Source organism: Heliangelus exortis, chromosome 1, assembly GCF_036169615.1.
Source record: "Heliangelus exortis chromosome 1, bHelExo1.hap1, whole genome shotgun sequence".
Lineage (NCBI taxonomy): Eukaryota > Metazoa > Chordata > Aves > Apodiformes > Trochilidae > Heliangelus > Heliangelus exortis.
In genome coordinates, this window is record NC_092422.1 from 175,347,389 (window position 1) to 175,363,424 (window position 16,036).

The 16,036-nt window shown below is 34.9% G+C and overlaps 1 protein-coding gene across 5 annotated transcripts in view; it reads right to left on the reverse strand.

Moving 5' to 3' along the window:
* Positions 1 to 16,036, reverse strand: part of CADPS2 (calcium dependent secretion activator 2) — a 281,939-nt gene that overhangs the window by 95,734 nt on the left and 170,169 nt on the right. For all 5 annotated transcript variants that reach the window (XR_011723932.1, XM_071733753.1, XM_071733756.1 and 2 more), the window contains exons 11-13: positions 15,480 to 15,683; positions 6,221 to 6,357; positions 2,431 to 2,618 (exon numbers count right to left, since the gene is read on the reverse strand). Coding sequence is in view for 4 of the 5 variants with exons in the window: in XM_071733753.1 (XP_071589854.1) it covers positions 2,431 to 2,618; positions 6,221 to 6,357; positions 15,480 to 15,683 (529 nt within the window). In the remaining variant the exon portion in view is untranslated. The remainder of the gene's footprint in view (positions 1 to 2,430; positions 2,619 to 6,220; positions 6,358 to 15,479; positions 15,684 to 16,036) is intronic.

Genomic DNA, 16,036 nt, shown 5'->3' on the forward strand with positions numbered 1-16,036 from the left:
CTCTGGTTGGCGCTTGTGTTTTTCCTCACCAGACTACCAGAAATGAGGGTGACTTACACCTTTTTCTGATCATTTGACTGATGTCACAAGATTACCTGCTACTCTAACATTCATGCCTAAAAGAAATTGATAATTTGAACTACACATCTGGCTGCATTTCTACATGCTCCTCCATCACCTGACTTCAAGATCATTTTTGATGATCTTTCTCAGGCTAGTGGAAGGTCTAAGATCCCTCTGTGAAGCAAAGGTGAAAGACAAATTGAATACATCAGGCCCAGAGTATAAAGCTCTTTGTCTTTGTTCCATGGTCTTTCTAATTTTCAGCCTGACTTATAAAACTAAGATGTGTAACGCCAGGGATCAGCCTAGAACTCTGGCCTGTCGTGCATTGTCTGTGAAATTCTTTCTTCCCTTTTACTATTTCTTAGTGCTGCAGCAGATGAATGAGTGGATGTATTATGTGAGTATATGTGTGTCTGTCATTCTTAGTGAGTGTGTCTGCTTCTGTCCTTGACTTACTTTTCTTCTTTCTTCATGTTTCTTTTTTCTTCCTTTTTACAATATCTCAGTTCTAGTCAGACCCTCTCTGTTCAACATTTCTTTTATTCCTAAAACACTCATAATGCTATTCAGAAAATATCTGTACAGAAGGAATAGACAGAACACAGAGTGCTTACCACTGTGTAAATGATGTGCTCCCTGAGATATTTTCATGCACTGCATGCACCGCTGTCCTTCACTTAAATTATGAACTAAAAAGAAATGTATCTACCTCCCTTTTGAATTCTTGAAATAAGTTTGAGCAATTATCTGTGTATTTGTCTTGTTAGGTTGAAATCAGTAATAAAAAGGCTTGAAACAACAAAGACTTAGATGCAATAGGAAACACGGATGTATCAGGAACTGATCAAGTAACCACACTTTTACAGAGAATAGGTTTCCAAGGAAAAGCCAGAAAATCTTCCAGCTCACTAATATGTACATTACAATTCTTGGGAGTATTTCAGGCACATTCAAGAACACACTAATTTTGGATATTATTGTTAAGAATTACATAATGCAATCACACTATCAAATCACCTAAGTCACGGATGCCCAGCTCCTCTTCTCACAGATGAGGCTTTGTCTGAGCAAATGAAGGAAACAAAGTAAATATAATTTTCAAGGATTGTCCCTTCTTCACTGGCTTGAGGACAAGTAAAACAGCCTCTGGGACTGACTGGTTGCAATGCAGCATAAGCATACATTTGAGGAATAAAACCTCTCTTTCTCCTGATCCCTACCAAAGTCATCTTTGGGAGTTTACTGATGGCATTACAGTAATTGCTTTCTGGGACTGTGAATAGGTTATCCCTAATGGCAGGACTGGATAGTTGAGAGGGGGGAGATTTATTTGGTTTCCCCTTGTTATTTTTGAAATTTTAAATCATATTTCCTACAGCAGTCTGCAAATCTAGTATGCACAGTAGGGTATAAATGCATGTTGTCCTATAATTTGATAGATTGCCTGCCCCACTCCTCACTCTAGCACAAAGAAGAGATGGATTAACTGGATCAAGTTCAGCTGATGGTCACCACGACAGAGGTCAGAGCACTTGCTCTGAGAAGAGGCTGAGGGATCTGGGCTTGTTCAGCCTGGAGGATCGCTTACAGGGACAGAAGGACAGGCCCCAAGCTCCTGCTGGGTGGCTGGCAAGAGAAAATGGATATAAGTACACTGAAATAAGCCAAGTTCAAACTTGGTAAAGACCTGACTAGATAAAGCCTTGAACAACCCGATATGAACTCACAACCTGCCCTGCTTTGAGCAGGTTTCGTCTAGAGACCTCCTGAGCTTTCTTCCAATCCGAGATTAACTTTTTCCAAGTTTTTCACTTGCAAGTGGAAGGGAAATGTCATCTCAAAAGCATCATTGTGACCAGCTCCTGAAGCAATCTACCTCTTTAGTTTAAAGAATTCCAGATATGTCTTGTCCTGGCTGCCGGTTGCACCAGGTTCCCACTATATTTTATTTCTCTCAGTGGTAGAATAGCCAGAAGAACTCAGTATAGTATAGTTAGTTGTAAGTTACAGACTTGAGAAAAAGAGTCAAAACTTCCCTTAAACTGCAAAATTGTTCAAATTGGCAGGAAAAACCATTCACTAACACCACATAAATGCACAATGCAAAGACTACCTTCTTAACAGGATTCTATCCTTTTGCCTTGAATCAGCCTGTCTACAGTGTCCAAGAAAATACACTAGTCTAGTAAAAACTGAAAAGAGACTGCTTTTTTTTTAAAAAAAATATCAATTTGGATAGAACCACAAATATCCCTGGAGAAACTTCATGTTGTGTGCAACTTCCTTACCTGGTGAAGGCAAGAGCCTATACATTCTTCTGCGTCCTCCTAAGGTTATGAATTTAAAAATGCATCATTAAATTACCTGTTCCCATGAACATGAGAAGCACAGAAGGCAAAACTGTAGTGGAGCAAGGTTGGATCAATGACAGAACCATTTTCTGAATGTTCAATCAATTCACTAAGATAGCAGAGATGGCGGTGACAGCCTCTGACTCCGTAGCGAGCACAGTATTCATCTAATACGAAGACCTGACCTGGGCTAAACCAGCCCTGAAAAATAAAGGTAAAAAAACCACAAAACATTTTGAGATTTTTTTTTCCCACTCCCAGTCTGTAAATCAAACAGTACAGAAGCATGTATTTTAATGTGCATTGTATAAACTTTTTATACAACAATAATTTATATCTGACTAACGTTGCTGGCACTGGCAGCGAGATCCAACGACAGCTCTCTTGTTGAAAGCAGAACATGTTAGGAAACTGTTTGCTGTTCTGAGTTATCACTGCTATAAAATATATTGCTTACAAAAACATGCTAATACGTCCAAAGACTTTTCCAGATTCAATTATATAAAAAACTCATATATATAATAAACTAATACTTCAAAAAAAATTTTTTTTCAAGTACTTAACTGTCAGTTATGAGAGAACATTTAGGAAATACTGAGGGACATTAACATGGAGGTTAAAACCCAGGTTCTGGATGCTAAGTTTCCTTTGTCAGGAGTTTGACAACTTGACCATTTACTCTGCTTGCTTGCACTATTAACAAAATTTTAACAACTTATATTTGTAAAGAGATACAAAGCCAGGTATTGTTCTTAAAATCCATCTGAGCAAGATTAATATGGTTTGACCTTAAATAACAGTTAGATATTCTGGAGCATACTGAAGGCTCACTTGGGCAGAGTCTTGATCAGAGGACAGAGGAGAAACCCTGACACAGACATGAACAAAGTACAGACTCCTTCCCACCAGGATCCAGAGTGCAAAAAGAAATGCAAACCAGAAGAGCCTTGATTTCCTTGCCTCCCAGTTTGGAAAAAAAGAAAAAAACCAAAAGCACAGTGAACAGTAGGGAGAAAAAAAAATACACCTTGAGAAACGACAGCTACTGCATAGCTGTTCGAAATAAGCTTTCTGTTTGTTTGGTTGGCTCTTTTCTTAATTGTGACATTTCTCTCTGATCATTCCTGTAAAATGGTCAGAGAGATTAAGCAACACCTGAAATCAAATATGCAACTAAACTGCAAATACAGAATTATTTTACAAGTCATGAATTTATAACATCAGCTTAGCAACTGAAGAACAATATTTCCCTATTGTTTGTGAATACTTCTGCAAGCTCAGATGTTTATTGTTTATACAAAATATCAGCAAAAAAGACTATTAAACAATACTTAAAAATATATTAATATCAGGTTAAAACAACATATGATTTAACTTTAAAGACTTGTATGAAGCAGGAATTTAAATTTTATAATCTCCCCCAACTCTTTAACATATTAATTGCAAACAAGAACACCTCAAAGTTATTTCATAAATGTTTGCCCCTGATAAATTTCTTTGAATTTAATGTTTCTACTGCCTTTACACAGCTTCACCTGTTTCTAGAGAACATTTTGCTTTGTTACAGCACCAAGAACAGTACTCAGTGTTTTAAACTAATAACCAGTCACGTTGCAATTGCTCATGTAGTTTACACGGTGTTTGCTAGAAAATATTGTATTCCATTGAAAGAAGAAAGAAAAGGGATTTTAACTAAATTTCTGCAATAATGTGTGCTAGCCCTAGTTATAATAAACGGTGTTTATTTTCATTGATATTCTGTCAATTTGTCATCACTGTCAATGATTTTTATGGAAAACATGACAAAATGTGGCATTTCAATACCTAGCAGTACAAAAATGAATTTATTACCAGAATTTCTCTATGTTCTCAAAGCAAAAAATTGTGACAATAATACAAAAATTTCCAGAACCGATGATTTTAACTTCAGTCTTTGTAACACATCTGTTTTAATGTGATAATTTTCATAGAAATATGAGCCTTCCCTGCCGTTATTCAACTCCATACAATGCCTGTCACACAAACACATAACAAGTACATACTACAGAGTATTAGATAATTGCATATTTTTATTGTATTATTGTAAAAAAAAATTAAAATAACACATAAAAAAGAAGCTCCACAATACTGACATGAATGTAAACTGAAGAAGTTTAGGTCATACAGTAATTTAATAGAGAGCTGTGCATCATACTAGTTCTTATAAATTTTTTGTTTTATTTTTACAAGTTGTATGTATGGTTACTCTATAAGTATTGAAATAAAGGGATGCATTGTTTATAAAAATCATAGGAAATAAGCTTTATGAGCTGTTCAAGAAGAAAATAAATTACACTTATATGTTCATTTATTCTATTGCTACCTTGACACTCCATTTTTTAAAAATTAAAAATACAGATAAAAAGGAAATTTAGTAGAAAATGATCACCCAGTCTAATTATTAAAAGCTGAATTTTAAAAAGAAGAATAAGAAATGCATCTGCTTTATGGTTGCTATAGCACTGTGTATTTCACCTAACCTCTTCTAAAAGTTCCTGATTTCAAGGTTATATTAAGTGTCTTACTATATTATTATTATAAAAAAAGATTTTGACCCCAATGCACTGTTAGAAAGCTAACCATTTTCTCTTTGAGTGCCAATTACTTTGTACAGATGTACCTTCAGGCCTCTTCTTTGATTCAGTGTGCAACCCACAGACAGAAAATGAGTCCTTTAACTTTTTCTATACATACCTCATAGTATTTTAAAAAGGAAGCAACTGTCATCAAATAATATGTTTTTCCCTATTTTACACTTGCAAACAAACCTAACCCCCCTCCCCATTATCCTTACAGTATGTGACTAGTCAGACCAGTGGAAAAAAGAAATTTTAAAAATTATCCTTTTCTTGCAGATATTGGGATAGTAAAGTGCAAGAAATTATGTTCTTTGAGGCATTTTAGGTCCGAATAGATCACTATTTCAAACATAGTATTAGGTGAAAAATAAAGCCTCAGGAAGTTAAGAGGTCTGATCCACACAAACCTGTTTAAAGAGTGTGTATAATCTGATGGACTTCCACAAGATTGTTGTTCCTTTTCCTTACTTAAAGCAAAACCAGAAACAGCACCATCCCTAACTCTTAGTCCACAAACAAAGTGCAGAATAGAAAATGTTACATAGGAAAGGGGAACTGCAGATACAAATACAGAAGCACACTATTTCAGTATCTTATATTTTACAGCTGTCTTTGAATGTGAAAAACATTCATTTTGATACAAAGATCACATTTTACTTCCTTTTGTTTGATAACAATTTAGTAATTATGTAATTAGTATTTTACTCCCATTTGCTATTTGCAATTCAGGTAACACACAGTGCCCCTACATCTATATTGACTGTGGTTCTGCTTCCCTTCTTTTAGCATTTTTCCTTCTTCACACCACAGTGGAATGAAGAATTACAGGATAGGTGAAAATGTCTGACAAGAAGCGACTATGTTTGTACCTTAAAATGCCTGTACGGGTGTCAGTAAACCCTGTCACAGGAGCTCCTACCATTATCAGAACCTTCTGTTTTTATTCAAAACCTCCTTAGAGCACATGACAAATTTCAACTGATAGAATCAGAGACAGTTTGGGTCTCTTTGCTTTCTATTGAGTGGCACAGCAGCAGCTTGCAAGTGTATAATTTTCAAATTTGAAACCAATCAATTGGACCCTTTATTCCAACTACAACCACAGCTATTGAATGAACTAGGAAGAAAGGACTACTTTGTAACAACTATTTCTCACTTTATATCTGTCTTCCAGCCAGTACTCACCAAACAAGAATAGGAGTCATTCAGTCTGTGATCCAAGGTCTGCCTCTGAAGCAGTCTAAAGAGGGAAGCATGGTCAAATTTGCAGGGATTAGCAGAAATAAACTCATCCATGCCATGTTTCTGACCACGGTCTGTATCTGTTCATACAAAGGAAAAATGTGCAGAACAATACATGTGAGTGTGTGTGCAGATTTGCAAACACATGGTCTAGAAAGCTCAGTATATAAACTGAGAAAAAATTACAGAGAAACACGAGAAGTAGGTGACCTAATATAGAATCTTGATTTTAACATCAGAATAATATTATGGACTTATTTTTGTATCATACCAACAGTGTAACAATGGGGAAAAAAAAAAAAGTTGGTACACAACACAATGACAGATAAAACAAAACTTAGAGAGATTACCATAAAATAAAACACAGTGTGCTAAAATCATTCTTAAAGCATGGTTTTCTAGTGGGGCTCTTCAAATGTAACAATTTAAAAAATGTTATGAGTACAGAAAATATGTATTCTATAATTTCCTGGCTTTATTTTGCTCCCCTAATTTTAGCAAAACAACCAAATAAATATCCTTCTATCCTTTCTGCCATTGGAAAAAAAAAAAAAAAAAAAAAAAAGACAGAGAGAGAGAGAGAAAAGAAAAGGTTTATGCATTTATTTCTTCAGATAAGAAAGAGCATCTTTACTGCATATCAAAGTACCACTCAAACAAATATGCACCATGGCTTGAAGCCTACTTCTCAAATGGCAAACTGGAGCAGAAATGAACACACTGGCTTGAGCTAGGTCATTTCCAGCCTTCTTTTTGTACTCAGCTTTTAATGAGACAAACCTTAATGTAGTAATGGCAAAGAGCTCCTTCAACCTTCCAGCAAAGAGTAGTGAAAAAGGGAGCAGCATTTTTGTGTAAATACATAGAGAAAACATACCATCCCAAATGGCACTTCAATCAAAGGCCCAAATTTATTGTTCTTCACAGATTGCATCTTTCAACGCCTTTAAACCCCGCGGGTTTATCAAAAGAGAAGCTCTAGTGATTGCTTTCATTAATGCTACGTTTTGTCAAAGTCCTCAATGTGAATTATCTATCAAGTATGGACAGAAAAAGCCTTACAGTGCCCAAAAGGACTAGTTATGTATTAGCACATTAGCTGTCTTGGATTCTATAGACTGTACTGGGGTGAACAGTCCTATCAACTTAAAAATTGACTTCCCCTTTCAATAGGGTCTTAGCTCTTTGTTCCCTTAAATTCAAACCTAGGTCTTTTTATATTCGTTACTAGAAAAGTATAGATCTAAGTGTATCCTAAATGCAATTTTGAAAACCTGCATAGTACAAACCTAAAATTTCTAAAGAAAAGGAGACAAAAGTTTATTGATTAAACCCAATTATAGAGTCAGGTTCATAATAAAACTCAATATTGATCTGTGGGCATGATGCTAACATAATCAGGCACATTTAGAAATTTAGCCCCAGATCATATTGATCCATGTCAAGTCCAACTTTCAGCTGTATTTGTAGATGGGAGAATTATTTAATTCAAGCTGAAGGATCTGCAGCATCAAATCCTGGAAAGATGCAGAAACTAATTCATATCACTTGGCTTTGCATTGTCAAAGCAAGAGTCACATCCATGTGACAGATTTCACCAAGGTGGATGTAGCAAATAAACAGTATGACAATACATCGATGGTATAAGGTATGAGACCATCATCCCAGAGAACAGCAGCATATATTTTTAATGGTTTAAGGATCAGTACCATATGTGATTACATAGATTAACAATATTTCCATGAGCATTAGACTAGCTCATCATTACCGACACACCTCACATTTTTGACCTGGGTACATGAAATGCTCTCTCTTAATTAGTGGAATATAGATGTACTTAAACACATGAATTCAAAGGTAAACAACTAATATGAACAAAACTACATTACTGTAAGTGCTGAACTACACTGTGAAGTTATCTTGTTTCCAAAATGATCTACACACAGATAAAAGTTTTCCAAGCCCCGTATGTTTACTGTGTGACTGATTTCTATATTGTAAATTTTCCTTCTTATACAAACATCTGAATTACTAAGCCATTATTTACAATAAGACAGATGACAGAAAAGCAAAAAAGATTCATATTTCTTTCTGCCATTGGTCTCGTGTACAAATTACACACAGCTGAATCTTTCTTAAATTACCTGGCTTGATTTTTTTCCTCTTAACCACACAAGTATAAGAGATTCTTTTTTTTTTTTTTTTTGAAATAAAATATACTTTTTTGAAAGAAAAATTACTGAAAAATAATTAAGTATTTTCAAATCAGGAAACTGGATATTGTAAATGAAACATTCAGAATGCTAATACAGTCGCCCAGAGATCACAATGCAAAATGACCTACTGAACACAATGCTGCTACTGAAAGAAGGATCTGCTTTCTGCAGATTATGCAATCTGCACAATTTAGACAAAAATAAGCAAAAATATTTATTTAAAATATAAACACTTGCTGGATTTAATTCAACAGAAAGATCTGTGATGACCATCTCTTTCTAAGTGAATCAAACACTACAAATAACATTGTCAAATAGTAACAGATTTGTTATCAAATATATTTTAGCAAGAGAAAAACAGTAAAAAATCTTACCATTGCCAGCTGTATGCAAGCAGGAAACGATAAAAAAATAGATCTAGAGCAACGCATCACATTTTATTTTACTATTCCGATATACATACCAGGTAAGTGGCAAATCTTTTGGAAACAAAATGGATTGTTTTAAAAAAATAAAATTATTTGATCAAAGGAATGAGGAGTTTATAAATGTCACATAACTGATTAAAAAATATTTAATACCCTACAAAAATTTAAAAATTGTTAGAGTGTTTGTATTTTTTCAAGTTCCTACACAAATGAGCTTTAGATTTCCTGTTCAAGCTACATGTAAATACAAAAGGCAGAAAGAGTGCTATATTGAGATATACAGTCAGGAAAAAAATACTGTTCCATTTTATTTTCTACACCTCCTCAATCTTGCAAAGTATTGGGAAGATATTTGGGGAGAACTTTCAAATAGTAATTCTTCTGCTTTTTTACAGTTAAGCTTCTTCCCTTCTTAATGAAATTTGTTGTCCTGCTTTCAAGCTGCCTCTAACTCAAACTCATTGTTTTGGCTAAAATCTCCATATTATACTCTTTCAGGTTGTGTGTATATTTCATCTTTTGGAAACGGCTAGGCAAAAAAAAAAAAAAAAAAAAAAAAAAAAAAAAAAAAAAAAAAATCTGTCCAACTTTCTTGCATCAAGGCAGGACAAATACATGTTTTTAAAAATCGTGGTAGAAACTTAAAAAAGATATTACAGGATTTTTTACCAAATTCTTCAGGTGTCATTTTATACAAGGATAACAATTTTGGCAGAGTAGCATCCTGAGTATGCCTTCTCCCATGTTTGCAAGAAACTCCCAATTTTAATCCAGCTGCAAAGGCTATAAAGTCACATCCTCAGTGAATGAGTAGAGTTGAGCTAATAAAGACTACCAAGACATTTATGTTATATGCTTGCTTGGTTCCTAGTGATAACCAAATCACTAGGCATAATCTCAGATTCATCTCAGCCTAGACACAAATACATGTTTTCTGTAGCATTTCCTCAGTGCTTGGGTGAACTGCATGAACTGGCCTTGCAGAGTAGTGACCTCCTCCCTTTTGTGGCTCTCAGTGACATCCCTGCTTGAGTTTAAGCATCGTGGAAGCAATGTGAATAAATTCAGGCAGGCAGGTAAAAAGAGCAGGTAGAGACAAACCTCTAGTATTGTAGGGATTAAAAAGTTTTAGAGACTGGGAGTAGTAGGGTAAGAACTATATGACTCTGACATAGAAGAGGCTGGAACTGGTTGGATGAAGATGAAGGTGCACAAGCTCTTTGCAAAAGACAGAGGCAAGACATGCATTACATTCCTTCAAGTGCCACTCCATACAGACAGTGACAGCTGACATTGGGAACATTTTGACTCCTGATCATTGATGAGGACTCCCAAGTGCTACATGCTTAGAAACACCAGCCAAAGAGACAATCTGTGCCTCTAGAACCTTATCATTTAAATATCTGACAATGAAATAACAGATGGAGGGAAGGTGATGGAATACAAGAAAGCTGCTGGTCCAAACAGCCTGACCGTCAGGCTGGGGACAGCAAACTGCCAGTATTTTGCTATAGTACAGGTTTGGAGAGTATACAAATTAGTTTATGCATGTTTTTCAGTAGCATGAGAAAGACCATAGAGGTGACTTACTGCCTGCCTAAGGTGGTGGAGGCCACTGTTAACCTTTCCTTTCTAAAAGGGAGATGAGGGTAGCCGGAGGCAAACAAGAAAGGGACAGGAAGGGAAGTGGGGGAATATGCTGGGAGGGTGGAGTTACTCTACTGTTCCATGTGACAGAGCATATGTTGTATAAACAGATGCCAGGAAAACTATGTGAAATGAAAAAAAAAAATGATTGCTTGTTTCTGAAGGATTTAATTACTTGAGTATAAAAATACAAAAATCTCAGAACTATTTTTAAAAACCTGGTTTACAGGAACATTACCAATTCTCAACCTGAGAAATGGCACCATAAGGTTAGGCAGTAGTGTTTCTTGTATATATGTGTTCTGACACCAATACCTTAAAAATAAACTTATTCTAGTTTTCCCACAGTCTCTGAACGAGGCACTTTAAAGATTAAGACTGATAAAAACAATTGTCAAAAGAAATATAAAATTCAAAATCTATCTCAATACCATTAAGCTACGATAGGAAGAGAAATGCTGTAGTCCTTATCACTGGTACATCCAAACAGATTGGAAATGTTATCTTCATATTTTCATGACTAATTCCAAAGCTTTTCTTCATTTCGTAAACTGCCTGCACTTTCTCGATTATGCAGCACTGACTGCTCCATTCAGATGATTTAAAGGTCCACACAAACTTACAAACTTCCTCCAGGACAATCTTTCAGTCAGATGGATGTTTCATTTGGAAATGTTTTCAACTTTGGTGTCATCAGACTGATGTCTTGTAATACCAATGGCTTAAGCATTGGATTCCCTTAATAGTTAATAAATATGATTTTACGTTTTGTATATGGGCTCTACACAGCATTTTTATGACAACTGTTTGAATTGGTCTCTAATCTCTCAAATTATTTCCTTTGTGAGCTCTTTCGGTAAGTGAAGTAATTCCAAAAGAGAGATGAGGAAACCTATACATCTTAGAATGATTCCTCACCTAGTGTGTTTTTTCAGTATGTCTCTCTTCTTTCTTCTCTGCAGATATTTTCACAGAGACTCAGCTCTGAACACGTTAGTGTAGGATCAGAATGATGCTTGGCTTCATGTGGTTTCATCAAGACCTGACAATTCCCTCATGTGCTGCTGTTACTCCTTTGTTATGACTGAGTTACTACCAATGGCCATCACATCAGCAGTTTTTTTAACTAAATGAATAGATCTCCTAATATATTACTCATTAAGAAGGGGATAGTCTCCTGCACTTTTATGTGACTCAGGTGAATCCATTTTTAATTGGTGCTTTGCCTGAGACATTCATGTCCTTGGGAAACCTTTGGTTTTCCTACAATTATGCATCCTTAAATACTCTGTCCTTTGCATTACAGTATGCTTATTCAGAATAGTGGAACTGAAGGGCAGCCTTTTTTTCATCATTGCTGACATTAGCCTGTCATCACTTTTGGAGCCACTTGATACCATGAAAATGCAGTACCAAGTTGCTTTACCCAGAAACTAAGAAATTGGCTGGTACAATGGTAGTTTGATAGCAGCATCACACCTACATGTGCATGTAATACCAATTTTCTTCTAAATATCCAACAGGAATGATCCTCAATTGCCACATAGCACCAACATGAAGAGATGGCACATTCAGCTCAGTTGGAGGTTGCCCTTCTGGAGGGAACATCTCCATTTGCTGTATTTCTGATAATTGCTGTAGAGATCAGGAAGACTCTGGGTGTCTTGTAATCACTTTTCTTCTTTTCAGGAGTTCCTGACATGTTTTGATCCATCTCTGAGGTGGCTGAATCTTGTTAATATCATTTTAAGCACTCTTTTCTACAAGGAATTATCTTACGTGGAACAAGGCATAAATAAGCACAAGAAATACAAAAGGAATGTTTTACTCCTTCCTTTGTACTACTTTCTTTTGTATTAAAAGAGTTCATGATCACAGGAATAATTCTACCACAGCTCAGAAAAACTCTTCAAGAGTTTCGAACTTGAAAATACAAAAAAAAAAGTGTAGTCTGTGAAAACAAAGTATCATTTATTGTATTGTACACATCTCACTTGATTAAAAACATTAAACATTTAATGAAATGCTTGCACTTTCACAAGCTTCATTTTCAGCTAATACTTTAACTTTGGAAGGTAATTTTTTTGCTGCAAGGTAATGGAAAATGGCCATGTTAGAATTTATTTCCAGAAAAAAATTAACCTTAACACAGTTGGGTATGTGACAGAATAATTATACTCTGATGTTTTAATTTCTTTAATGATACTTTTCAGTTGCTTTTTTTATCTCTCAGGAGAATTTCAGGGCTACAGAAAATAATTTATAAACACAATATATAAACAGCATTGATATATGTCTCCCTAAGTTGGTTTTCTCTAAATCAGCAGTTTAACGAAAGTTAATTTTTTTCCAAGTCACTAAAAGCTCTTTTTATACATTTTGTCAGGATGAAAGGTTGCATTTCTTGCCTTCTTAAATGATGAAGATGGCGACAGAATTTCAAGGCTTGAATATTATTAAAGGACATTTTTTTGCAAATATCTAGTTGGATTACTGGTTTATGATTGTTCAGGAGGGTAGTTGTGACATATGTTGAAAACTAATACAGTGTGACCTTGCATTGGCTGGAAATGGTTACATGGTGTATTAACTGAAAAATAAGATACCTGAAAAAGTAACTCACAAGTTCTCCAATCATAACACTAAAAATGTATCATACAAAGAAGAAAAAAATTTCACTTAATACATACACTAAATCTCAAGTACTCAGTGTTTACACCTTGATTAGTAATAAAATACTATCAACTTTGTGCAAAGATTTTCTCAGGGCGAACAAAATTAAATTATTAGAATACTGACAATATTAAAATCTGACAAAAGGTCAAACATAGAATCTTCACAGGAGTAACACTGAGCACAAAGAAAATTAGCACAGTGTATGTAAAAAAGAAGAGTCTTAGAAAATCATCAAAGACTTTATCTGTAGAGTGTAGTTCTTGTAGTTTCTCAAAAATTGATTTCATTATGTTGATTTCTACTGTCAGTGCAAAAGAGAAGGAATAAAATTTTTCTTATGCAGACACAAGTGGAGGTATTTATATATTTATAAATATATATTTAATATATATATTACAAAAAACAGTCAAATACTGATTCTTTCTAAACTAAACCTTATATTAAGTTAAGAAGTCACTCTATTGAAAAGAATCCTACGACTTAATTACAAAATACCATAATTGAAGTTTATTAAAACCAAAGGCAAATAATTTAATTTCAGTCATACCAGTTAATGCAAGTTGACAAATAAGAATGACAGACAAATTCATTATATTTTGAGGCTTTTGAGCTTTCTGTAAACTGTCTTTAAAATAAACCTTATTTGTAATATAGTTTCTACCTGAGAACTGTAGTCACCCAAACTGTCTAAGGTAATGTCAAGATACATCAGCCTTGTTTTTAAATTCTTTACCACTGTAAGTAATTTTCTCTCAGAAAAAATAATTTCAGTTTATCCAAATAGGCAATTTTTCTTTGCACCACTTCCTTTCTCTAATTTCTCTAATTTCCACTAATTTCAGTGTTTTCTAGTTCCTTTCACTTCCACGTAAGCCCTGTGCCCAAGAAGGGCAATTCCCTTGCTACTTCTGATTATGGTCACTTATTTTGTGCTTTCTAACTCATGCACACAAAGTAGAAAACCTGGGAGGGGAGCTCAGTACCCAGCCAAGATCCAGGTAACTGAGGAGGTGACCAGAAGCACTGCTTGGCTCTTGCCCCACCTTGGCTTTTGCGTTGTTACCTCTGCAAAATACTTCACCTTCCCACCCCCTGTGATGCAGTTAGTTCATTCTTTCAAATTGGTTGAGATTAAAAATTCAACAGATGTTGGTGTTTTTGTGAAATAAACTGGTTTTTTTCAAAGTTCTTGACAGCTCAGTCATGGTTTTAGATAACTATTAAGTTTAAACTATCCCATCTCACTGTCTTCTAGTAGCATAATAGTACAAAAAATCCACAAAAATGGAAAGATGTGAGACAGTGATAGTAGGACTGACAGAGGGAACTGGTTTTGGGTAAACCTGCTACAGATTTCATAGATAAAAGCAAGTTAAGTCTTAAATATTTGTCTCCCTTCTATCACTGTACATTTACAGACATATAATAAAGAAGGATTACTGCATACAGTCCAATGATGTTGTAAATATTTGATGGTTATTACAAAAACCTTTGGATTGCACTAGTTGATAAAAAAGTTGATCCCCTCAGCTCGTGAAACAACAGAAAAATCATGTATGTTTCCTCTGTGCAGGTATCTAAACAACATAATACTTTTAAAGAGATTATATTAAAATTTTAAGACATGGCTAATAAATGCTATCTAACCTGATTTTCTTTGAAATGATACCTCCTTCAAAGAAAGGTGAGGAAACCCTAACCCCAATTTAAAAAGAAAAAAACAATATTTTTTTAATTTATATGTAGTTCAATATTACACTGAAACGATGAAAAATCCAGCAGCCCATCTACTGCCTTTCAGCTCACAATGGACTTTCTGCATTGTAATTTTTAGATCACTAACACATAGAATGTATGATAAAGCAGACCTAAATCTATAAAATATGAAAAAAGATTATTGCTTTTCTATTCCACACAACACTGGCTGGCTAGTGAAAAATATAATGTAAACTAAACACCATCTCCATGGTAATATGTGGGTCAAATGCAATGATCATGAAGCTAATTGCCATATTTTCATGGACTATAATAAAAATAATAACCTGCAAGTCAGGATTTCCCTGCCTGATAATAATAATAATGTGAGCTAAAGAGCTCCTGCCTAACAACAAAGTACAAGGCACATTTCCCAAGTGAGTAAGTTCTGCTTAATCAAACTTCATTGAGGGAGCTGCTACATATTTTACCAACTAAAACTGAAAGCAAAGCCACAAAAGAAACAGAAAGCTAACTTACAAAGTAGGGATACATCTGTGTCGGCGTTCCCTCCTTTAGAATTCATCTTCTGAGCCTGACTTGCAGGAACAGGTTTGTATGATTGACCCGTGGCTCTGTACATGGCTTGAACCCAGAGTATTCTATCCTGTTCATCATCACTGGCAAATACCACAGTATCACCTTCTTTAACAGCATTGAAAAACATCCGACCACCTTGAAGACCTGGAGAAGGAAAAGGAAAGGTAATATTAGTAAGTACAAGTTACTTCTAAAGCACTGTCATTTATTTTATTATTGGTTTGTGTGTGTGAAAACATTTTACAGGTACATATGACATGGAAGAAAGGTAAAATCTGGAGCTATATGGATCAAATGGTAATATATAGCAGTAACATATAAATAGAATAAATACAAATATCACAGGAGAAAATATTTCTGTAATTCCATTTCCAGTTCAATTATAATTTATTTCTTACTCATCGTCTCGGTGTCATATGCTACTTTGCATTTCTCCAATATAACCCCCTTCCAGGCCTAATTTTCTTACCTGTAAGTCCCTGTCTACTTTCTCTCTT